Source organism: Solanum dulcamara, chromosome 1 (genome assembly GCF_947179165.1).
Source record: "Solanum dulcamara chromosome 1, daSolDulc1.2, whole genome shotgun sequence".
Lineage (NCBI taxonomy): Eukaryota > Viridiplantae > Streptophyta > Magnoliopsida > Solanales > Solanaceae > Solanum > Solanum dulcamara.
In genome coordinates this window covers 79,833,347-79,858,878 of record NC_077237.1, presented here as the reverse complement: position 1 = coordinate 79,858,878, position 25,532 = coordinate 79,833,347, and the positions used below count along the sequence as shown (strand labels likewise).

The 25,532-nt window shown below is 33.9% G+C and overlaps 1 protein-coding gene, 1 long non-coding RNA gene and 1 pseudogene across 5 annotated transcripts; 2 read left to right on the top strand and 1 right to left on the bottom strand.

Annotated features, from left to right (window-relative positions):
• The first annotated feature begins 545 nt into the window (after positions 1-545).
• Positions 546-4,351, top strand: LOC129877721 (uncharacterized). The gene is made up of 3 exons (XR_008763601.1): positions 546-2,123; positions 2,988-3,029; positions 3,869-4,351. It is a non-coding gene; the product is annotated as an uncharacterized LOC129877721 (long non-coding RNA).
• Positions 4,352-5,284: 933 nt separating this feature from the next.
• LOC129877619 (tRNAse Z TRZ4, mitochondrial-like) lies at positions 5,285-14,589 on the bottom strand (annotated as a pseudogene).
• A 1,173-nt stretch (positions 14,590-15,762) lies between these two features.
• Positions 15,763-24,927, top strand: LOC129877340 (tRNAse Z TRZ4, mitochondrial-like). 4 transcript variants are annotated; one of them, XM_055953079.1, is made up of 14 exons: positions 15,763-16,234; positions 17,205-17,336; positions 20,219-20,288; positions 20,924-21,013; positions 21,338-21,382; positions 21,459-21,513; positions 21,676-21,731; positions 21,823-22,182; positions 22,275-22,534; positions 22,609-22,759; positions 22,841-22,879; positions 23,127-23,527; positions 23,644-24,202; positions 24,545-24,927. In XM_055953079.1, exons 3-14 carry the CDS (start codon positions 20,229-20,231, stop codon positions 24,812-24,814), a joined length of 2,346 nt encoding a protein of 781 aa, XP_055809054.1. In that variant the 5' UTR covers positions 15,763-16,234; positions 17,205-17,336; positions 20,219-20,228; the 3' UTR covers positions 24,815-24,927. The 4 variants fall into 4 exon arrangements, with proteins under 4 accessions (XP_055809054.1, XP_055808909.1, XP_055808983.1 ...); XM_055952934.1 differs by having other exon boundaries at positions 20,179-20,288; XM_055953008.1 differs by having other exon boundaries at positions 17,205-17,358.
• The last annotated feature ends 605 nt before the right edge of the window (positions 24,928-25,532 follow it).

Sequence of the window (25,532 nt, the reverse complement as noted above, 5' to 3'; positions counted from 1 at the left end):
TCCTGTAGTCATGATTCAAAATAAGAAAACAAATTATTTGAGGAAGCTAAGCCACCAAGGGAAACACATTGAATGACCACAACATTTATCATGTGAATACCATCTAATTAATTTTTTTTAAAAAGAAAAATTATAAGAAAGGGATTTAAATCGTGATGTAAATCGTGATGTAAATCATCAAGGTGCAAAGCACTAATAAGCAGTTCAATTCAATTCAGTTCAAATAAAATTCCGCTCATTCATTAATTCAATCAATTTTGAGTTTATCACATCAAAATTCAACTCAACTCATCTTTTTAATACCTCTAACTCATCAATTAAACATGGTACCTTGTGGATATTAAGTTGTCAAAAAGCATGTGTGCATGCATGGACTGCAAGATAGTCAAAACGCGTTTTGAACGCGTAGTCAACAAAACGCGTTTTGAACGCGTAGTCAAAAAGGAACAAAACGCGTTTTGAACGCGTAGTCAAAAAGGGAGGTTCAATACGCGGATTTTACGCGTTTCTAGTTTCCTATAAATAGAAGACCTCTTGCCCTCATTTATCCCATCCAGAAAGAGAGAGTATGAATACAAAGAGAGTTATACACCAAGATAAATATTTTAGTCTTGAGTGTCCTCTTTAGTAGTTGTTCCTTTTACAAGAGAGAAGTGTTTATTATTATTTTCTCCTTGTATTTGAGAGTTGTGTACTCCATATTAAAATAGTGAGATCCTTGGTTTTTCCCTTCTATCATTTAGAGAGGTTTCCACGTAAAATTCTCGTGTCCAATTTATTTTCATTATTTTCATCATATCAAACTTTAGTTGTGGTGCTTCCTCCCCCAAACATGGACAACACAAGCCAAGAGTAAGCTCTCATATTATAAGCTCGAGCCAAAGTTGCTAGACCGCGTGGGTGTAGCACTTGCGTTTATTTTCTTTAAAAATTCGAACTATCTTAAAATTAGTATATAATTACTTCCATATAATTAATTTGTTTGATACCATCAGCCCGGAATCTTTTCCATTTTTTCTTCTTTATTAAATCTATATCCTATAGTTTAAATTAAAGTTTTTTCTTTTAATTATTATTTCAGTTAAGTTGGTCCAACTGTGATTATTGGACAGACGACTAAAGAGAGAATTAAGATGTGCTTGCAGAAAATAAGAAATACGAGTAATGAACTATTTTTCAATAATCTATGGAAATTATATTTTTTTTACTAAGATGTAAATACTCCAAAAATGTGATTCTTATCGATACGAAAAAATAAAATGGCATAGAAAATCTTATTCAAATCTAATTAAAGCCTTTTTAAGAGATGTGTGAGGTCAATATGAGTCAAGTAATATGAAACAGATGAAGTATTAAAGAGTTGTTTTTTTAAAAGATATTGATTAAGGGTAAGTTAGTAAAATACATTTTACTTTCTAGCAATGAGTAGATTTCTTAAAGAGTGTGCCTAAGTGTTACATTCCGTATTTTTGCATTTTGGATTATTCGTAAGCTAACGATTATAAATTCAAGGACTTTTAATTTTGAATTTTAAAATGACATGATTTGTTGTAGATGCCAAGTTATATGAATAATTTATGTGTAGTAAAATACATCTCAAGAAGGACCCTTAAGCCAAATCAAAATAGAAGCCATCAAATATGTTTTTCTTAAAGTCACGTTTCGGGTAAGCTGACTTCGGGAGGCCATAACCTCTTTATAATTTGAGAATTTGGGAAAACTCTCAACATGAAAGTTGTAGATAATTGAAATATCTTTCCAACCATAGGTCGTGGGACGAAATGTGATATCGGAGTAATAAGATATAGACGTTTTAAGTCTGACAGGCCAAACTAAATAGTGAATTCGGTCCAACCCAATTCTAATTCGGGTCAGGCCCAATACCCACGAAATTAAATCTGATTTTTGTAACTATTCCTTCATAATTTAGACCAACATAATTCTGGAAATTTCCAGAGAGAGAGAGAAAGGGAGTTCTTGAGAGAAATCCCAAATCCGACCAAAATTCAAGTCCCGAAATCCGAAGCTCATGAAGAGAAAATTGTTGTACGTTGCGTTGGCTTCAATTTGAGCTAGAAATCAGCCAATAAGGAGAAGATTTTATGTGGTGCTGCAAATTTAAGGTAATATTAAAGTCTCCTTTTCATTGTTAACAAGTTTAGTTAGAGTTTTAACGGATTAGAACGGAGAAAATAGTGTTATAAACTAGTTTGGTGATTTGTTGAGAGTTATGGGTTAAAGGGTTGTTTTAGGTAGATTAAATAGATGGAATTATATTAGTGATGATGTATAATAATGGTTGATATTGTTTTGATGTTGTTGATGAATTGTTGTTCTTGAATTTGGAGGAAAAAGGTGTATGAAGATTGTGAATGTTCAAACCCGTTTTTGGAATTGAGTAACTGGTAGTAATTCTGTAATATCTCATTGTGTAGACCTTCGATTTTAGATATTAAACATGTTTTGGAAAGCTAATACACGTACCTACAACTCTTATGTTTATGTCTTAGTTTATATCTGCTGTTATTATGTCGAAAACTGAGCATGAATCATAAGACAAATTCTGTCCAGATTCTGGATTGAAAATTCCTTCATGTATAGCTGTTCGTATTTTGATGATATCTCTTTGTAGAAAATGAATTTTGAGTTGATTTCTTTTGCATTGGAAACTTAAGACAGAGATCTAAATGTTTCATGAAGGTTATAAAGTCCAGTTTTGCCGTTTTCATTTTCAAAATTTAGATACAACGTGAGATACTTGACTTTCTGAATTTACTGCTTTGGTAACATGAATAATAAATCTTATTTTGTGTCAATATTTTGGATTGTTGATGTTGGTTGATGATTATATGGCTGGTTTGAAAGTGGGAAAAGTGAGCGGTATAGGGGAGGTGCTGTCCAATTTTTTTTAGAAATAACCTACTAACGATAGACTACGTTTTATTCTTGTCCATAGCTTAATCATAGTGCTTAACGTTTTAATATAGGTTGAGACAATATTGGACAACATATACGTATAAACGCTAAAGGTATGTAAAGTTAACATTTTCTTCTTTTGGCATGATCCATATGAAACGAACGAATGACGTATGCTTAAATTCCAAAGAAACTCTTATTCGTAGATATACTCGGATGGCTACCGTTCTTGATTTTCAAAATTTATATTGTTATGTCTTGACTCATGTGTATGATTCCAGCCATCCTAGTTGGTATAACTCATGTTGTGGTATAATTCATATTTTAGTATAATCCATAATTGGTGTGATTCATAATGACTATTGTCTTGGGTTTCAAATGATGGACTATTTTGCTTATTCTATTAAGTCTCCGATAATGATCAAATTTCACAAGGTTGCTAATGATACCTTATTCGTGCATATTGTTATGGTATTATTCACCGAGTCCTACGATAGGCCGGGTATGTTATCATGTATGGATTCCACTACATTATTCACCGAGTCCCTTACTAGAGGGTCGGGTACGTGATATGATAATATGATATTATGATGATATGATGATATGATTATGGCACCGAGTCCCATAATGGGCCGGGTACGGTATCAGTGTACACTACTCTATTCACCGAGTCCCTTGCTAGAGGGCCGGGTATGGTATATATATACATATGACGATATATTGATATAATTGTGACACCGAGTCCCATAACGGGCCAGGTACGATATATGATGATGATATGCATGTCTTCATTTTATAAGACACAAGTACAATGATTTATTGATTATGATACTTGACTCCTGAATCTTTATTTCAGATGTGATCTCCTTTACGGTATTTTATGCTTTATATACTCAGTACATAGTTCGTACTGACCCCCTTTTGTTCGGGGGGCTGCATTTCATGCCTGCAGGTACAAATACTCATTTTGGAGAGCCGCCAACTTAGGATTCTACTCAACGGGTTTGAAGTGCTCCATTGTCTCGGAGCCCAAACTTTGGGTACTAATCCTTATAATGTATATATTTGTGTATTTAGGGGTACGACGGGGCCCTGTCCCGTCATATGCTATTGTTAATTCTCTTAGAGGTCTGTAGACATATGAGTGGGTTGTATATAGATGTTGTCCGGTGTACTAGTATGACTTATGTTTTTGGACGTTTACATTCAGACTGGAAGCCTTGTCGGCTTACATATTATGTTATCTTATTTTTGACAATTAAGACTCCCCAAGAAATAGGTGATTTTAGTATATATATAAGTAACAGTTTGAGACAACGTGCTACCCATATAAATCCTTTATCATGCTTAATTGCCGATTGACTATAGATAATAGGTGTGTATACGAGGGTCCAATTTGGACACTAGTCACGGGGCTAGGTCGTGACACTAAGTTCAGGACACTACTTATTTTAAAATAAAGAGAATATTAAGGAGCAAAACGCTAGCGATAACCCTAGCTATTGGCTTTACCAGTGTACTACTTTACTACCTTTACCAATAACTTGAAAACGCATCACAAAAAGAAGTTAATGGGATTTGGTGTCATAAAATACTTTGATGATATGGGTGGCACACGGTAAATTCCTAATTAGCTTATGAATATTTGGTGATGGACATATGGAGTTCAAGCAGAGGTAGTGTGCAAATAAAGTTCCACGTTAATAGCTGAAAAAAAAGAAGCTATATATATATATATATATAAGATATATGAAACTTTTAATGATGTGTTTGATACGTATTGGGCAAAACCATGCAAATTTGGCACAAAAGAATGTTTAAATGATATTCATCGTTAAGATGTTCTCTATTAGTAATTATGCAATACTATTTGAGCTACTTTCGATCTACTAATTTTTATCAATGCATTGAATTTTTATTATTGGTGAAAAAAAACTTCTATTGTTCTTTTGTTAAAGAATTCGAGGGTTAACACAATGCCAATTAGGAAATTTGACATATGATTTTTGTTAGAACTATTAAGCGTGTCTCAAACATTGAACGTTATTAGTCTTTAGGGTGCACAATCGGGTGCTTGGGGTGTAAGCCTCATAGAACTAAGCCCCATACATGAGTCGGGGCATTTTAGAAAAGCCTTTTAAAACAGAACAATGAGTTTCTAGCTTTATTTTTACAAAAATAGAATGATGTATTCACACTTTTCTTTTCTTCTTTTGCATCTTTTTCTGTAGGATAGGATCAACAACAAATATAAATGCCTTTTAGGAAATCAAAAGAGGTATTTTAAAAAAAATTCCACAACACAGAAGCTGTGTCTATAATATGTTTCTGAAAAGCAATTTGAGTTGTTATAAAAAATATATAATATAACATAATATGAAAGTTGTTTCCAAGGAAAACTAGACTGTTATAGTGGATGACAGTTATAGAGTGGTCTGACTGTACTTTAAAATTTAAATTAATCGTTGTTTCTAAAAAGCAATTTGAGGTAGGGAAGAACCTTAGGGAGAACTGGTAAATCTGCTAGGTTTACACTCATTAGGTCAAAAGCAATACAAGTTCTTTGCATACTCACATTATCAAGTGCAGGTACTTTTGGATATCTTTGGCTAAAGTGAGTTAATATTACGCGGTATGCACCAGCAGAATCTCCCACTTCTATAGCTTCCTTGATTGTGCTGTGATTTCTTGCTATAGCCTCCTCCATAAGGCCATCCTCAAACGTCGCCTGCAGTGGATAATGTACTACCATGTCAATCGTAAAAAAGATTTCCTTGTTCAACACTTTACAATTCGTGAACTATGCATAACCAAGGATAAGTTACTATACCAAAATGACACTCTCTTCGTTTCAATTTGTTTGTCTTACTTTTAAACAAAATGCCACTTTACTTTTTGAGCAACTCTTTAATATTTAACTTTTCATGTTACATGTTTAAGACTACAAGATAAAAGGAAAGCCAGACAAACAAATCAAAACGTAGGGAGTAGTACTAAAACAAAAAAACAAGCCATAAGCTATTATCTGAAAGACAACTTCATTTTGACCCAAAGGAAAGTTGCACTGACCTCATGTATAAGAATTGTTGCTCCAAGAGATGCTTCTATAACTTCTGAGCAAGGCCTTGTGTCACCAGAGTACACAACCTTCCAACCTGGTACTACTTTACCGCGATTCATTCTTTCTGCTGATTCCAAGATTACACCAAACGCGTCATCACAGTGTACAACAGGGAAGCTGATGAGTCTCACTAGCCCTGCTTCACCGAGAACTTTCCTTAGGCACTTTAGCAATGTTATGTCATCAACTGGAGTGCTTGGCTTCAATGTTTTAGAACAAGGCTGGAGAGAACTGTCTTCAGCCTCCATGTTATCCCACTTAGACCCCATAGTGCTCCAACAGTCGAGGAAAAACATGTCTAGATCTTCTAATTTTATATATTCATTGAGAAACTCCCCAACATTCTCTGGCCCAATAACTAGTATGGGTTCATGGCCTACTCCCTTCAAAAAATCACGTCTTAAAGCAAGTATCCGTGCCAAACCTGCTTGGTGATCAGCATGGATATGGGAAATCCAAATGCATTTAAGATTTCTAACAACATTGTCTGCACCACTAATGCCATATCTGTTCCAAAGTTATAAACTAAATTAATCATAGTTGAAATAAGCCCGGGAGTGGAACACATGACAAAAAAGATTCCGAACAACATAACATGAATCTGAAGAGTTTGATGCTATTACCTCCTCTTGAGTTGTGCCAAAGTTCCTTCTCCACAATCAAGGAGTAAACCTTCTTTAGAGAAAAGATTAACATAGATGGAACTGACATTTCGATATTTTGAAGGTATAGAAGAACCAGTGCCAAGAAAAACAATCTCTAGATCATCTCTCTGTACATTCTCTAGACACCTAGGGACAGAGATTTCGAAGGTTCTTCAGTCACGACATCACTACTGTCCTCCGTTTCAGATAATTTCACCTCATCTTCTTTATGTTTGCGCCAAAATTTGCTTATGTTTTTAGCTGCATCAGCAATCTCAGGAATCTCTGAAAGTAACTCTTCAATGAACACTCTTCAATGAACACTGAGGAGGTCATCATATTTTGAACACATGATCTGTCCAATCCCATTTTTCTAGGAGGACGTAAGGTGAACTGTTCAACAGGTTAGACAAGGAAAGTTCATTCCATGCAAATGAAAAATCAAAAACAAACTGATTGCTTTTATTTCATTTTTGGTGTAAAGAAGAATGTTGGAAGATGCTGATTCAGTGTTAGGTATCATAAATTCGTCGTAAGAAGCCCAAGGATATACTCTTGCTCCTTTAGAAGAGTAAATATAGTTTTGCTCGAACTTTTCAAAAATGTTGCCACACCCATGTTGGATCCTCCAAAATATACTAGTTTTGAAGAATCCAACATGCACCAGGAGACATTTTCAGAGAGTCTGACCAATAAAATCAGAAAAATAGGAGTCAACAATACCCTTAGGAGATTTTCAGCAGATATGCCACAAACTGAACCCTGTAAGGACAAGTATCATATCACAAGCTTTCCTCGACTTTTAAAGATGCGTAACTATCAACTTCTAGAGCTCAAAACAAACCTCCACTGTTACTTTGATATTTGGTGCTGCAACGTCATCATCACTTTGAACAGAAGAAAAACTAGGAGGTGGAAATAACTGAGGACACAAATAATGTAGTCTTGTAGCTATTCTAGCACTAGATACTAGAATTGGAATTGTTTCATGCTTCCTGTGACGGGAACGCCTATGAACCAGTGTTGATTATGGAAAAATCTAAAATAAGCATTAAGAGGAGTTACATACCTTGTAGTTCTTGCCATAATATGTTGGGCAGAATCAAATTTCCTCATCCATTTCTCATAAACTAGACTATTGACGACAGTAGCAGAGCTCAAATGAATGATGCAGTTCACAATGTTGGTGGAGTTTCTTTGGGAATCTGAATAATACGCATCAAGAGCTTGTGCAGAGAGTAACTCTTGTGCATGAGGTTCTGTTGGACAGTCTACAATCAGTACAATCGGACCAGGAAAAGTTGGACCTACAACATCATCTGGATGGACCTGAATGAGGTAAAATGAAAGTTGGCTAGACTTCAAAGAATACTTCAAAAACAATGTCCATACTATATATAGTTCTAATGAGTGTATCAGAACTGACCTCTATATCCAGAAGATCTGACTTCACATTGATCCCATTCTGCAACTGTCCAAGTTTTCTCTGATCCTCGAGTCCACAAGCTTTAGCCTTTACGGTGTCAACTTTCCCCCTGTTGTCATGTAATTTACAAATATATACAATAGAGGTATCATTTGGACTAAAATCAGATCCAGCCAAACGAATCGGTGATAGGAGAATAGCTGAGATACTAACTACCTTGAACTTGCCATCACAGTCAGGGGGAGCTAATGTAGATCCACTTTGTGAGATGATATTTATTTTTTTCATGACAGCATTAGGGACATAAGTCTTCATTGCATTAACCAATAAATCTAGATTTGGAGGACCCCATATGCAGACCTTAAAAATCAAATCGAGATGCTTTTTTAGCACATAGTAACATCATTGTCGCTATTCATTTTAATGAGAAAATAGGGAAGGTAGGTACTCACATGGTCATCACTCTTAGAACTTTCATTTTTCATGCCAGCCAAAGTAAATAGCAAGCCTAAGACAAAGTGAATTAGGGATCGTGAGAGATTTGATTCTTGGGATCATAATAAGTTATACGACATAGAAAATCAATTTAATTCTCTAAGAAAGCTAAAGGGACAAACTTAGTTATGGTTTCAAAGTAGTTCATTATTCCCCGAAGATGAAGATGCAAGCCTGGAAGTCCACCTGTTGTCTCTGAGCAGACACGAGTAAGACATATGTGGTCTACTTGTAGATCGATTGTTTAGCAGTGACCAATAACTGAAATCGCGCATCTGAGACATACCTGAGATAATTTTATCTTATGCTCCGTGCAGAAACATTGTAATCCCCGTGTCATGAGCAATGCTTTAAGTATTAAGGGGTCGTTTGGTGTGATGGATATACATAAATAGTGTTGGAATAAAAAAAATAATCTAAGGATAAAATTTTGGTGTCTTATTTGGCTGGCAAATTTGGAATAACTTATTTCACCACTTATATCATAGTGATGGGATAAGTTATCCTATATACATGGTGAGATAAGTTATCCCACCTTATCTCAGGATAATTAATTCTGGATAACTTGTTGCCAACCAAACGATCCTAACACCTTACAAGTCTTTCTTATAAGTTACAACATAACGTCCCCATATTACTATCACTCAAGAGTTACCTCTCCAGCGTTAAATATGAATCTTTCGTGGTCGAATCAGAGTAGAACAGACGGGGATGTTTCTTGGGTATCCATTCCAGTCCCCAAAATCTGTAATGGAAGGAAAAGTAGCAATTACTACTACAATAGAAAATAAAACTACATACACGTAAGCTCAGGGGAGGGAGGATCAAATGGTCTAGACACATAAGCATTTAATAAGAATAGCATGATCTCTAAAGAGGATTTTCTCTTATTTACATAATCTTTTTTTCAAAAGAGCCACGCATTTAGTCATGTGACATAAGAAAAAAATCCATTTTACCAAATATTGGTTGCGTAAATAGGGATGAAGGGAGTTTTTAACGTTGTGCTCCACAGTTTCCGTACCTAGCTTCAAGGCGGAACCTTTCATAATATTGCATTATTCATAGTTATCAAAAGATTCAATTTTTTTGAACATAACATATATTGCTTCATTACCGCCTTTTTTCCACTAAAACTCATACTTACATTATTGGTGTTTGACTCAATGTGAAAACTACTTTGACTCTTAACTCAAAGATTAGAGACTCTTTCGGGCTTTTTCGACATTTATGCCTCACAAAGATGAAAGACTTTAAAACTTTAAAGTGGGAAAAGGTTGGTAGAGATCCGGGTCAATTAAACTAAATTATTTTTGTCGAAAAATTATACTAAGAATAATTAAACAGCGCACTGCACAAATATTTTTTCAAAAAAAAAAAGAACCTGCACATAGGCTTGCGTATTAGTAGGACCCTTCTTGTCTCCATCTTTGTTCCTCTCCATCACCGCTTTACTGGAGATTTGAACTTGAAGCATAATGTGAATTTTGAATCCTTCAAATAAGTCGAAGGTTCATTTATACTGTATATAATTAAAAGTACTGTGTAATTTTTTTTGTAAAGGGTTCGAGTGAAACCCGATCAGCAGGTATCGATCGCAGATGCAATAAGAAACCTATTCGGACTCGGCGTCCAATTGCTTTTAGGAAAACTTACACAACATATTTATTTATTTTGGCCAATTATATTATGAAAAAACTATCCAATTTCACAAATATTTCCTTCATATTTATTAATTTTTTTAGGGCTAATTTCATATATATATAAAATAATTAATTTACTATAAATATAGTGACATGAACAATAATTTTGAAAATACACGAAAAGACACATAATAAGCCCAAACTAAAGGAATTTGTGTTGTTTGACTACCTTATATTATTAAATATTAACCTTTACTACCCATGCTATCATGAGTCACGACATGAAATATCAATTTTTATGTTAAAGAATTAGTCACCTACCCATTATATTAAGGCCTTATTTATTTGTATTAAAATTAAGAAAAAGTATTTTTATACAAACATTTTTACCATAAATATTTATTCATTTTATAGTTTGAAATAATTACATATTGTCTCACTAATTAATAATTTCATATCAGATTCAAGTCACATACACCACTACTCCTTTAGATTTCAAATCAGATACATGTATTAAAAATATCAGATACATGTATTAAAAATATCAGATACATAGGGAAAGAGTCGAGTGAGATAGGAGAGATGCGAGCGAAAGAGTCAGTGTATCTCGAATTCATATGAATCATGCTAGATACATGTATCTTTGATATCTGATATAATCTGAAATATAGATACATACGTACAAAGGCAGGCGAGAAAGGAAGAGAGACGAACGAGATAGTCAATTTATCTCAGATATATGCGAATCATGCCTGAATGTATTGTATTCAAAACATATTATACCTAATTTGCCCTCATGTATCCAGGATATGTGAATTTGAGTGGTCCAGTGTAACATCCCCTAAAAACGTTGTATATGATGTTTCAATTCTCGCCTAAACATGATATAGCCTCTGTATTTTGGGCATAACTTTTCATAAGAATATCCAAATTGGGTGATTCAAATTTCTGAATAACCACAAGATCATTACCTATAACTTTTGTGAAGACCATATTTTAAGTTTCGGAGGTTAAATAGGTCAAATAAATTAATTTTCGTAAGGTAGGATGCTGTGAAGGAAAGGAGTGTTTATAGAAGAAAAATCATATTTCACTGTAGGTTTATCCAAATTGGTTGATTCTTGAACGATATGAAACTAGACTTCTATATCTACAATTCTTATGTAGACACCAAATCCTAATAAGGAATTTATCTTATTCAAACGCAGCTCCGAATAAAAGTATTCTGTCAAAGATAACTCATTTCACCTACCATAGAAAGATCTAGATATATTTGACATCACTCATGACATAAATTGTCCTCCATTTAACATAATCCATGACATCAATATATTCCATTAAATTTTCAGATTTTTCTTTATAATTATTTTATTTATTGTTAGGTCCCTCTTTCCCACCTATAAATACCCACCTTATTTCCTCATTTTATTCAGCAAGCTTTCTCAAGCAAATCTTCTCTCTATACATTTTTTTACACATTCTCAAATATAGTTTTAGTTCTTAGTAGTGAAGAAATACTATTCCGGTGATTCATATACTCCGAGTAGTACACAAAACGTTTCGGCGAGGAGAGAAGCTAGGACTCAAGAGTGTTCATTAAGTCTTTCGGTACCAACTAAAGCTTCGGATTCCAAGTATGTAAGGCTTCAATGAGAGTATTCCTTCCACTCTCATGTCTAAATTATTTTGATTATATGATAAATTATATTTATTTTCTTCAAGTTTTACTCTAAGTTATGTGGGTGTTTATCCTTGAGTTCTTCCATCCATATAGTCCAAAAATTCTTTAAATTAAGTCTCTTGATTTCAAGTAATATTTTTCTATAGTAATTCTTATTTTTACTTAATAGTATGAATTATGGTTAAATTAATGATTTTGATCTATTTCGATGCAACATAATTTCATATGTATGAATTGATGGTTTGCAAGTAATTCCTCTATTTATCTATTTAAAGGCTCTTGAAATTCATGGTGGGTTGTTTAAAGCATGATTTTTAATTAATGAATTTTAAAGTATTTATGTATATTTATTTACATACATATTTGCATATTGAAGTGATTTGATCCCACCTAGTTTTACTATGTTTTTAATAAAGTTTGACTTGAAAGCTTTGACTCCAAATGAATGTTTATAAAAGCAATATCTATGATCAAAAGGGAGTCTTATGAAATAAAAGAATGATGAAATGATATGAATGATGGATTCTTTATGCAATAAGGAAAATTCTTGCATATTTGAATTACCAAATGTTTTAATGAGTTATTCTACCGAATATGATGTTTTGAATTCTCAAGCTATATGTTATGACTATTTTAAAGTATTAAACTATTCCGTGGGATTGACTTAGCACCGAATGGGTCATTGAGGTGGGATTCGGTAAGAGAATCCTAGTAGCAACCCTTGTCTCATTAACTATGTGCCAACATAGGAGCCCTTGTATGCTTAGGCTAATGGATCCATAAATAGCCCTTAAAGTTAAAGTTAAAGAAATGAATGAAGTTGACGGAGTTCTACCTGACAAGTAGTCTCCCCGGCCAACGTAGGGGGTTATGTTGGATTCCATGTAATAGCTCGCATGGTCTTAAATGTCGGTTATGGTTAATTTCCCACAAAATAAATGTTTTAAAGGATATCTATATGATTTATTATGCTTACATTAGATTATGTTTCATATTACATAAATGTTTTAATGTTTTCTCAATGTTCATGCATCCTTACATACTTAGTACATTCAAAATACTAACACATACTCTTTTGCCTACATGATATCACCATGTAGGAATCAGTGCTCCTCCTCGTTATCCTCCACGTGGCTAGTTGATATTCCATTGAAGACTACTTTTAGTGAGTTTCCATGTTCCGGGAACAATACTCCTTTATCTTTCTAACTTATAATATGTTAAGATATTTTACTATGACATTTCTTCTATTATGATTGAGGGTGAGCTAGGGACTTATCTTAGCCCCGTTAAATCTAATAGTTAGAGGTATTGTTGGACATATTTAAGTTGAAGATTTATTATTATGATTTCCGCTTGTTTATTTATCATCATTACCTATGAAAGGCTAAAAGGATGCTAAGAGGCTTGTTTGAGGTACTTCTGGGTTCCTCATTCGCCATGTCACGTCTAGGCCCTAGACTTGGATCGTGACATCCAGATACATATATTTGGTGAAGTAAATGGTGTACGGAAGGTAATTTCGAAAGCTAAAGTGAAGACTCATAATTTGCCCTAAACTAGTGGAAGTTGTGTTGTTTGTAAATTAAGACGTCTGAATATGAATATACATTTTAATGATTACGATGTTGTTTCCGGATTTAAAAATTGAATGATTAAAATGATTTATTTTTCAACATCTAATATATGCATAATTTATTATTTTTAGATATATTAAATATATCATACAAAATGAATAAATTATATATTAAAAATAAATTATCTAAGCGCGTTAGTAATGTGGAGATAGTTTGTAGAGGCGAAGGTAATGTTGGTGTATGGGGTGAGAAATGGTGAAGGTGAAGGTGGTTGGTGTTGTATTGACTAATATGATGATCGCGGTTGGTAACAACGTTGTTGATTGTGATGGTGAAATTAGTTGATGTTAGTAATTGGCGGTTTTAATAGTGATGACCCAAAAATATGTGGTTGTTAGTAATGTGTTTGGCTGATTGTTGGATGCTTCGTTGATATGTTCCACATCCAGGTAGGTCATCTTCCCTGGCCATTGAATGCTTTAGTACTTATGCTATGGAGCCTAAGATTGCTGCCACACATATATATTTCATATTACATTTTCTTAATTGTACAGGATTTTTATAGTTACATAGCAAATTCTGAAAATGTATGTATGCAAGTAAATTACAATAGATCTAGTATTGAGAAACCACGAAATTTAGTTTAATTTAATTTTTGGGATCATCCTATTTTGTTTTGTTCAGGTATTTCACAGGAAATTAAAACTAAACATGTAATCTTGTATATTCTTATTGTAATGTTAAAAGGTTCATTTTTATTTTTATTTTGACTTTTGAGTTCATTGTAATTATTGAAGTCTGAAGTACAACTATTTCTTTAATATGTTATCTGTTTTACCGTGGGAGAAAATAATTCATAACTGTTGGAAAACTATATGCACAGCAGAAGCATATTAGAATCATACTGCTTACATGAATAATAGATAACACATATGTTTATACTATAACACATAAATTTTCTGAAATTTAATTCGATAAATACCTCTTGAAGCGTGAGCAAATACCTTCAAGCAAATTCCCAAATTAGACTGTAGTTCTACGTTCTTTTACAGTGATCTCAAGTTCACAACCGAACTCTCTCAATACTTTGGTGGGCAAGTATCGCATAGAAAACCTTACCTCTATCCTTTTTTTTTAGGTTAGGAGAACCCCTATTTATAGGGACCTTTTCCTAGTCCGAGAAGAAAATAAGATTTTGAGTTCTAGTTAAATATGGGCACTGTAAGAACCACAAAATTAATTATTGAGGCTCCTTATTATGGAAATAATTCAAAATAATTAATTTGAATTATTCTTACCATAATAAATTACAAATCATTCCACTAGAAATTCGTAATTGCACTCCTCCATTTTATATTTTGAAATTTCCCATTAAACACTTATGTAATTTCTCATGTTAAGATTACAGATACTAATCAATAAATTATATTACTAACGAATTTAACTTAAAGATTAATTTTCTTTAGAGCACTGCTTAACTTATTTCATGTGTCGGATTCATAAATCCACTTGCAAGATTTGACACGATGAAAACTTATAAGCTTCTCAAAAAGACATATCATCAATTTCTATATCGAGGCATGAATTTCATCAACTAACTTATTATTTCACCAATATATATTATTATTATTGTTGACACCCAATTTTGACCAATCAATAACTACTTTTCAGATTGCTATCTTAATAAATAAGTATTTTTTCAAAATTATTTCTTTATTAAATAAATAAATTTATATTTAGTTTATCCAATAAATCGTATATTTTTACGTTCGTAATTTATAATATTTTTTTCTATTTATTAATATTATAACTATTATCTTTACTATTTTTATTTTTTAAATAACGAGCTTCATACGTTCAAATATTTTTACGTGTCTATTTAGCATATATTATATACATGTGTATTTCCTTTATATAAAAAATATTTCTTAACTAAGTTTATTTTATAATTTACTTATTCATATTAATATGTACATATTACATATCTATTTTAATACGTTTTATATACACATGCATATAAAATTATTACTTAATTAAGTTTATTATATATTTTAGTTAACTATATTAATTATGCATCTATTTTAGTACGTACATACGTACGTTATATATACACATATTTACATAGTATATACATAAGTAGTGGTCTAATTTTATATCCCAATTTTTATCTCAACCGTACATTGCATTTTGATCAATGGTCATAATTAATTCTATCATTTTCTTATTTTTAATTACCCAAACCCTAAGCCTAAACTAATTTTCCTTTTCATTTTTTTTTGGAGAAGAAGGAGAACACCGCCTCCTTCACCCTGACTCTTTCTCCGCCGCTTCTCTGTTTGTCACTCTATCTTCCCTCTTCTCCGTCACTCCACTACACGCAGCCGGCGAATCTACCAGCGACAACAACCAACGGCGGACAGCAGCTCCGGCGAGAACCGCTCGACACGGACAGCAGCTCCGGCAAGAACAGCTGCAACTGGCAGAAACCAACGCCGCCGTCTCCCTCGCTGTACAGCAGCCATCGACGAAAAGCAGCAGCAGCAGCACGGGCAGCAGCTCCGCCACCAACAACACGCGCAGCAGCTCCGATCATCAGCGCCACCAACGACGGACAGCAGCTCCTCAGCAGCAACCAGATCACCTCCTCAACCCGCCGGCGAAAAGCAGCCACGGCTCCGACTAGAGACTCCGGCTAGTGACGAAAGAGGGACGCCACCACAGATCCGTCTTGGTATGTTTTGGTTTAACTCTTATTTACTATATATTATTCATACTCCTTTTATGATTATTGTGTACACGTTGGGCTGATTATATTTTGTATTTAATGTTCTTAACAAGTTCCTTGCTCGAAAGATCTAGATTTCTCATATGAAACTCTGTTTACAGATTTTTATTTTCATAACAAATATTGGGCTGATTGATCACTTTGTCTATTATTCTTATTCCCTTGCTTGTAAGATTTATATTTTCACGTGTTGCTTGATCACTTTAGTTCTTTATTTTTGCTTCAAATGATTTGTTAGACTCGAGATTGAAAGAAGTTTGTTCGTTCTTAATCGATTGAGATCACAGAACATGTTTATGTTGTTTCTGTCCATGTTCATGTTCATGTTCATATTAATACATTTTAATTATGCACAAGTTTAGATCATTCTATTGAAGACGGATCTTTACAAATTCTCTCAGGTATTATCGTTCTAATTACTAGTGGTTTAAACTTTATTTATGAAAATTGATTTGTTTACTGATCTAATGTAATCTTTATGGTATTGTTTGCTATGTCGAGATCATGAGCCGTTAAGTTTAATTTGCCTACGAATCTAATTTGAGCTTTATGATGTTGTTTGTTATGTGAAAATCATGAAATTGATAATTTTGCCTCAACTTAGTTCAATGATTTTGTTTCAGCTGTGATATAGATGTATGAAAATTTGACTCTGAACTTTAGTTTGAAACATTTATGTTAAAAGTTGTAATATTTTTATTTTTTGTTTGGATTCATACAATTGAATTTATTTGCTTGTGAAATTTGGAGTATCATCACACTGATAAAAGTTTAATTTTTGGTTGAATAATGTCATTGCAACTATTGACAATGAGTCTCTTTGGCATAACTTTTAACATCTTTTGAGTAATTTCAGGAGCAAATCTTTGAAAGTTGAGGTAATTTGATTTTTTAAATTGATTGCTTTGTCTGACAGATTTGGTCAGTTGTCTTTGTTGATTTTCTATGCGATACTTGCCCACCAAAGTATTGAGAGAATTCGGCTGTGAACTTGGGATCACTGTAAAAGAACGTAGAACTGCAGTCTAACTTGGGGATTTGCTTGAAGGTATTTGCTCACGCTTTAAGAGGTATTTATCGAATTAAATTTCAGAAAATTTATGTGTTATAGTATAAACATATGTGTTATCTATTATTCATGTAAGCAGTATGATTCTAGTATGCTTCTGCTGTGCATATAGTTTTCCAACAGTTATGAATTATTTTCTCCCACGGTAAAACAGATAACCTATTAAAGAAATAGTTGTACCTCAGACTTCAATAATTACAATGAACTCAAAAGTCAAAATAAAAATAAAAATGAACCTTTTAACATTACAGTAAGAATATACAAGATTACGTGTTTAGTTTTAATTTCCTGTGAAATACCTGAACGAAACAAACTAGGATGATCCCAAAAATTAAAATAAACTAAATTTCGTGGTTTCTCAATACTAGATCTATTGTAATTTACTTGCATACATACATTTTCAGAATTTGCTATGTAACTATAAAAATCCTATACAATTAAGAAAATGTAATATGAGATAATGTAATATGAAATATATATGTGTGGCAGCAATCTTAGGCTCCATAGCGTAAGTACTAAAGCATCCAATGGCCAGGGAAGATGACCTACCTGGATGTGGAACATATCAACGAAGCATCCAACAATCAGCCAAACACATTACTAACAACCACATATTTTTGGGTCATCACTATTAAAACCGCCAATTACTAACATCAACTAATTTCACCATCACAATCAACAACGTTGTTACCAACCGCGATCATCATATTAGTCAATACAACACCAACCACCTTCACCTTCACCATTTCTCACCCCATACACCAACATTACCTTCGCCTCTACAAACTATCTCCACATTACTAACGCGCTTAGATAATTTATTTTTAATATATAATTTATTCATTTTGTATGATATATTTAATATATCTAAAAATAATAAATTATGCATATATTAGATGTTGAAAAATAAATCATTTTAATCATTCAATTTTTAAATCTGGAAACAACATCGTAATCATTAAAATGTATATTCATATTCAGACGTCTTAATTTACAAACAACACAACTTCCACTAGTTTAGGGAAAATTATGAGTCTTCACTTTAGCTTTCGAAATTACCTTCCGTACACCATTTACTTCACCAAATATATGTATCTGGACCACTCAAATACATATGGACCACTCAAATACATATATCCTGGATACACGAGGGCAAATTAGACGTAATATGTTCTGGATACAATACATCCAGGCGTGTGATTCGCATATATCTGAGATAAATTAACTATCTCGTTCGTCTCTCTTTCTTTCTCGCCTGCCTCTGTACGTATGTATCTATATTTTAGATTATATCAGGTATCAAAGATACATATATCTAGCTTGATTCACATAAATTCGGGATACACTAACTCTCTCGCTCGCATCTCTCCTATCTCGCTCGACTCGTTTCCTATGTATCTTTATTTTATAATGTATCTGATATTTGTAATACATGTATCTGATTTGAAATCTAAAGGAATAGTGGTGTATGTGACTTGAATTTGGTATGAAATTATTAATTAGTGAGACAATATGTAATTATTTCAAACTAAACAACAACAACAAACCCAGTATAATTCCACCATATGGGGTGTGGGGAGGGTAGAGTGTATGCAGACCTAACCCTCACCTTGAAAGGTAGGGCGGCTGTTTTCAAAAGACCCTCGGCTCAAGAAAGGAAAACAAGATAAAAGGTCAGATAGGGACAAGCATATTGAAAGAAACAAAGAATAACAAAAGTGAGAAAGTCATGGTAGAAATAGTACGGAAAGAAAGATGCATTAACTACTATAAATAAATAAGATAATCAAAGTACAACGGCCCACAACTATAAACAACAATACAATGCAGAAATCAAATGACAATAAACAATGAGCAGAACGACAACTACTATGGTGCAAGGATAAGTCACCTAGCCTTTTATCCTAATCTGAGTCTTCCACAAAAGAAATTATAGTGCGCTAATGCGCCTATTAATAAGTAAGAATAACGAGACTATGTACTAGCCTTCTACCTTAATGTAGGTCCTCCACACCCTCCTATCTAAGGTCATGTCCTCGGTAAGCTGTAATTGCGCCATGTCCTGTCTAATCACCTCTCCCCAATATTTCTTCGGCCTACCCCTACCTCTTCTGAAATCATCCATAGCCAACCTCTCACACCTCCTCACTGGGCATCTGTGTCTCTCCTCTTCACATGCCCAAACCATCTCAGTCGCATCTCCCACAACTTGTCTTTCACTGAGGCCACTCTTATAAATGAATAAATATTTATGGTAAACATATTTGTATAAAAATACTTTTTCTTAAGTTTAATGCAAATAAATAAGGCCTTAATATAATGGGTAGGTGACTAATTCTTTAACATAAACATTGATATTTCATGTCATGACTCATGATAGCATGGGTAGTAAAGGTTAATATTTAATAATATAAGGTAGTCAAACAACACAAATTCCTTTAGTTTGGGCTTATTATGTGTCTTTTCGTGTATTCTCAAAATTATTGTTCATGTCAAAATATGACTATATTTATCGTAAATTAATTACTTTATATATATATATATATATATATATATATATGAAATTAGCCCTAAAAAATTTAATAAATATGAAAGAAATATTTGTGAAATTGGATAGCTTTTTCATAATATAATTGGCCAAAATAAATAAATATGTTGTGTAAGTTTTCCTAAAAGCAATTGGACGCCGAGTCCGAATAGGTTTCTTATTGCATCTGCGATCGATATCTGCTGGCCGGGTTTCACTCGAACCCTTTACAAAAAAAATTACACAGTACTTTTAATTATATACAGTATAAATGAACCTTTGACTTATTTGAAGGGTTCAAAATTCACATTATGCTTCAAGTTCAAATTTCCAGTACAGCGGTGATGGAGAGGAATAAAGATGGAGACAAGAAGGGTCCTATTAATACTCAAGCCTATGTGCAGGTTCTTTTTTTTTGAAAAAATATTTGTGCAATGTGCTGTTTAATTATTCTTAGTATAATTTTTCGACAAATGATTTAGTTTAATTGACCCGGATCTCTACCAACCTTTTCCCACTTTAAAGTTTTAAAGTCTTTCATCTTTGTGAGGCATAAATGTCGAAAAAGCCCGAAAGAGTCTCTAATCTTTGAGTTAAGAGTCAAAGTAGTTTTCACATTGAGTCAAACACCAATAATGTAAGTATGAGTTTTAGTGGAAAAAAGGCGGTAATGAAGCAATATATGTTATGTTCAAAAAAATTGAATCTTTTGATAACTATGAATAATGCAATATTATCAAAGGTTCCGCCTTGAAGCTAGGTACGGAAACTGTGGAGCACAACGTTAAAAACTCCCTTCATCCCTATTTAGGCAACCAATCTTTGGTAAAATGGATTTTTTTCTTATGTCACATGACTAAATGCGTGGCTCTTTTGAAAAAAAGATTATGGAAATAAGAGAAAATCCTCTTTAGAGATCATACTATTCTTATTAAATGCTTATGTGTCTAGACCATTTGATCCTCCCTCCCCTGAGCTTACTTGTATGTAGTTTTATTTTCTATTGTAGTAGTAATTGCTACTTTTCCGTCCATTACAGATTTTGGGGACTGGAATGGATACCCAAGAAACATCCCCGTCTGTTCTGCTCTGCTTCGACCACGAAAGATTCATATTTAACGCTGGAGAGGTAACTCTTGAGTGATAGTAATATGGGGACGTTATGTTGTAACTTGTAAGAAAGACTTGTAAGGTGTTAGGATCGTTTGGTTGGCAACAAGTTATCCAGAATTAATTATCCTGAGATAAGGTGGGATAACTTATCTCACCATGTTTATGGGATAACTTATCCCATCACTATGATATAAGTGGTGGAATAAGTTATTCCAAACTTGCCAACCAAATAAGACACCAAAATTTTATCCTTAGATTATTTTTTTTATCCCAAGACTATTTATGTCTATCCATCACACCAAACGACCCCTTAATACTTAAAGCATTGCTCATGACACAGGGATTACAACGTTTTTGCACGGAGCATAAGATAAAATTATCTCAGGTATGTCTCAGATGTGCGATTTCAGTTTCAAAGTAGTACAAAAGTTATTGGTCACTGCTAAATAATCGATTTACAGGTAGACCACATATGTCTTACTCGTGTCTGCTCAGAGACAACAGGTGGACTTCCAGGTTTGCATCTTCATCTTCGGGGAATAATGAACTACTTTGAAACCATAACTAAGTTTGTCCCTTTTAACTTTCTTAGAGAATTAAATTGAATTTCTATGTCGTATAACTTATTCTGATCCCAAGAATCAAATCTCTCACGATCCCTAATTCACTTTGTCTCAGGCTTGCTATTGACTTTGGCTGGCATGAAAAACGAAAGTTCTAAGAGTGATGACCATGTGAGTACCTACCTCCCCTATTTCTTTTTAAAATGAATAGCGGCAATGGTGTTACTACGTGCTAAAAAAGCATCTCGATTTGATTTTTAAGGTCTGCATATGGGGTCCTCCTAATCTAGATTTATTGGTTAATGCAATGAAGACTTATGTCCCTAATGCTGTCATGAAAAAAATAAATATCATCTCACAAAGTGGATCTGCATTAGCTCCCCCTGACTGTGATGGCAAGTTCAAGGCAGTTAGTATCTCAGCTATTCTCCTATCACCGATTCGTTTGGCTGGATCTGATTTTAGTCCAAATGATACCTCTATTGTATATGTTTGTAAATTACATGACATTAGGGGGAAAGTTGACACCGTAAAGGCTAAAGCTTGTGGACTCGAGGATCAGAGAAAACTTGGACAGTTGCAGAATGGGATCAGTGTGAAGTCAGATCTTCTGGATATAGAGGTCAGTTCTGATACACTCATTAGAACTATATATAGACATTGTTTTTGAAGTATTCTTTGAAGTCTAGCCAACTTTCATTTTACCTCATTCAGGTCCATCCAGATGATGTTGTAGGTCCAACTTTTCCTGGTCCGATTGTACTGATTGTAGACTGTCCAACAGAACCTCATGCACAAGAGTTACTCTCTGCACAAGCTCTTGATGCGTATTATTCAGATTCCCAAAGCAACTTCACCAATGTTGTGAATTGCATCATTCATTTGAGCCCTGCTACTGTCGTCAATAGTCCAGTTTATGAGAAATGGATGAGGAAATTTGATTCTGCCCAACATATTATGGCAAGAACTACAAGGTATGTAACTCCTCTTAATGCTTATTTTAGATTTTTCCATAATCAACACTGGTTCATAGTCGTTCCCGTCACAGGAAGCATGAAACAACTCCAATTCTAGTATCTAGTGCTAGAATAGCTACAAGACTACATTATTTGTGTCCTCAGTTATTTCCACCTCCTAGTTTTCCTTCTGTTCAAAGTGATGATGACGTTGCAGCACCAAATATCAAAGTAACAGTGGAGGTTTGTTTTGAGCTCTAGAAGTTGATAGTTACGCATCTTTAAAAGTCGAGGAAAGCTTGTGATATGATACTTGCCTTGCAGGGTTCAGTTTGTGGCATATCTGCTGAAAATCTCCTAAAGGTATTGTTGACTCCTATTTTTCTGATTTTATTGCTCAGACTCTCTGAAAATGTATTTAACTGTATTTACTGTTCTAAAGGAGCAAGAGTATATCCTTGGGCTTCTTACGACGAATTTATGATACCTAACACTGAATCAGCATCTTCCAACATTCTTTTTTACACCAAAAATGAAATAAAAGCAAACAATTCATTTTTGATTTTTCATTTGCATGGAATGAACTTTCCTTGTCTAACCTGTTGAACAGTTTACCTTACGTCCTCCTAGAAAAATGGGATTGGACAGATCATGTGTTCAAAATATGATGACCTCCTCATTGTTCATTGAAGAGTTACTTTCAGAGATTCCTGAGATTGCTGATGCAGCTACGAACATAAGCAAATTTTGGCGCAAACATAAAGAAGATGAGGTGAAATTATCTGAAACGGAGGACAGTAGTGATGTCGTGACTGAAGAACCTTCGAAATTCTCTGTCCCTAGGTGTCTAGAGAATGTACAGAGAGATGATCTAGAGATTGTTTTTCTTGGCACTGGTTCTTCTATACCTTCAAAATATCGAAATGTCAGTTCCATCTATGTTAATCTTTTCTCTAAAGGAGGTTTACTCCTTGATTGTGGAGAAGGAACTTTGGCACAACTCAAGAGGAGGTAATAGCATCAAACTCTTCAGATTCATGTTATGTTGTTCGAAATCTTTTTTGTCATGTGTTCCACTCCCGGGCTTATTTCAACTATGATTAATTTAGTTTATAACTTTGGAACAGATATGGCATTAGTGGTGCAGACAATGTTGTTAGAAATCTTAAATGCATTTGGATTTCCCATATCCATGCTGATCACCAAGCAGGTTTGGCACGGATACTTGCTTTAAGACGTGATTTGTTGAAGGGAGTAGACCATGAACCCATACTGGTTATTGGGCCAGAGAATGTTGGGGAGTTTCTCAATGAATATATAAAATTAGAAGATCTAGACATGTTTTTCCTCGACTGTTGGAGCACTACGGGGTCTAAGTGGGATAACATGGAGGCTGAAGACAGTTCTCTCCAGCCTTGTTCGAAAAAATTGAAGCCAAGCACTCCATTTGATGACATAACATTACGAAAGTGTTTAAGGAAAGTTCTCGGTGAAGCAGGACTAGTGAGACTCATCAGCTTCCCTGTTGTACACTGTGATGACGCGTTTGGTGTAATCTTGGAATCAACAGAAAGAATGAATTGCGGTAAAGTAGTACCAGGTTGGAAGGTTGTGTACTCCGGTGACACAAGGCCATGCTCAGAAGTTATAGAAGCATCTCTTGGAGCAACAATTCTTATACATGAGGTTAGTGCAACTTTCCTTTGGGTCAAAATGAAGTTGTCTATTCAGATAATAGCTCATGGCTTGGTTTTTTGTTTTAGTACTACTCCCTACATTTTGATTTGTTTGTCTGGCTTTCCTTTTATCTTGTAGTCTTAAACATGTAACATGGAAAGTTAAATATTAAAGAGTTGCCAAAAAAGTAAAGAGGCATTCTGTTTAAAAGTAAGACAAACAAATTGAAACGAAGAGAGTGTTATTTTGGTATAGTAACTTATCCTTGGTTATGCATAGTTCACGAATTGTAAAGTGTTGAACAAGGAAATCTTTTTTACGATTGACATGGTAGTACATTATCCACTGCAGGCGACGTTTGAGGATGGCCTTGTGGAGGAGGCTATAGCAAGAAATCACAGCACAATCAAGGAAGCTATAGAAGTGGGAGATTCTGCTGGTGCATACCGTGTAATATTAACTCACTTTAGCCAAAGATATCCAAAAGTACCTGCACTTGATGAAGTGAGTATGCAAAGAACTTGTATTGCTTTTGACCTAATGAGTGTAAACCTAGCAGATTTGCCAGTGCTCCCTAAGGTTCTTCCCTACCTCAAATTGCTTTTCAGAAACAACGGTTAATTTAAATTTTAAAGTACAGTCAAACCACTCTTTAACTGTTATCCACTATAACAGTCTAGTTTTCCTTGGAAACAACTTTCATATTATGTTATATTATATATTTTTTATAAGAACTCAAATTGCTTTTCAGAAACATATTGTAGACACAGCTTCTGAGTTGTGGATTGTTTTTTAAAATACCTCTATTGATATCCTAAAAGGCATTTATATTTGTTGCTGATCCTATCCTACAGAGAAGGATGCAAAAGAAGAAAAGAAAAGTGTGAATACATCATTCTATTTTTGTAAAAATAAAGCTAGAAACTCATTGTTCTGTTTTAAAAGGCTTTTCTAAAATGCCGCAACTCATGTCTGGGGCTTAGTTCTATGAGGCTTACACCCCAAGCACCCGATTATGCACCCTAAAGACTAATAACGTTCAATGCTTGAGACACGCTGAACAATTCTTACCAAAAGCATGTATCAAATTTCCTAATTGGCATTGTGTTAACCCTCGAATTCTTTAACAAAAGAACAATAGAAGTTTCTTTCACCAATAATAAAAGTTCAATGCATTGATAAAAATTAGTAGATTGAAAGTAACTCAAATAGTATTGCATAATTACTAATAGAGAACATCTTAACGATGAATATCATTTAAACATTCTTTTGTGCCAAATTTGCATGGTTTTGCCCAATACGTATCAAACACAATATTAAAAGTATCATATATCTTTTA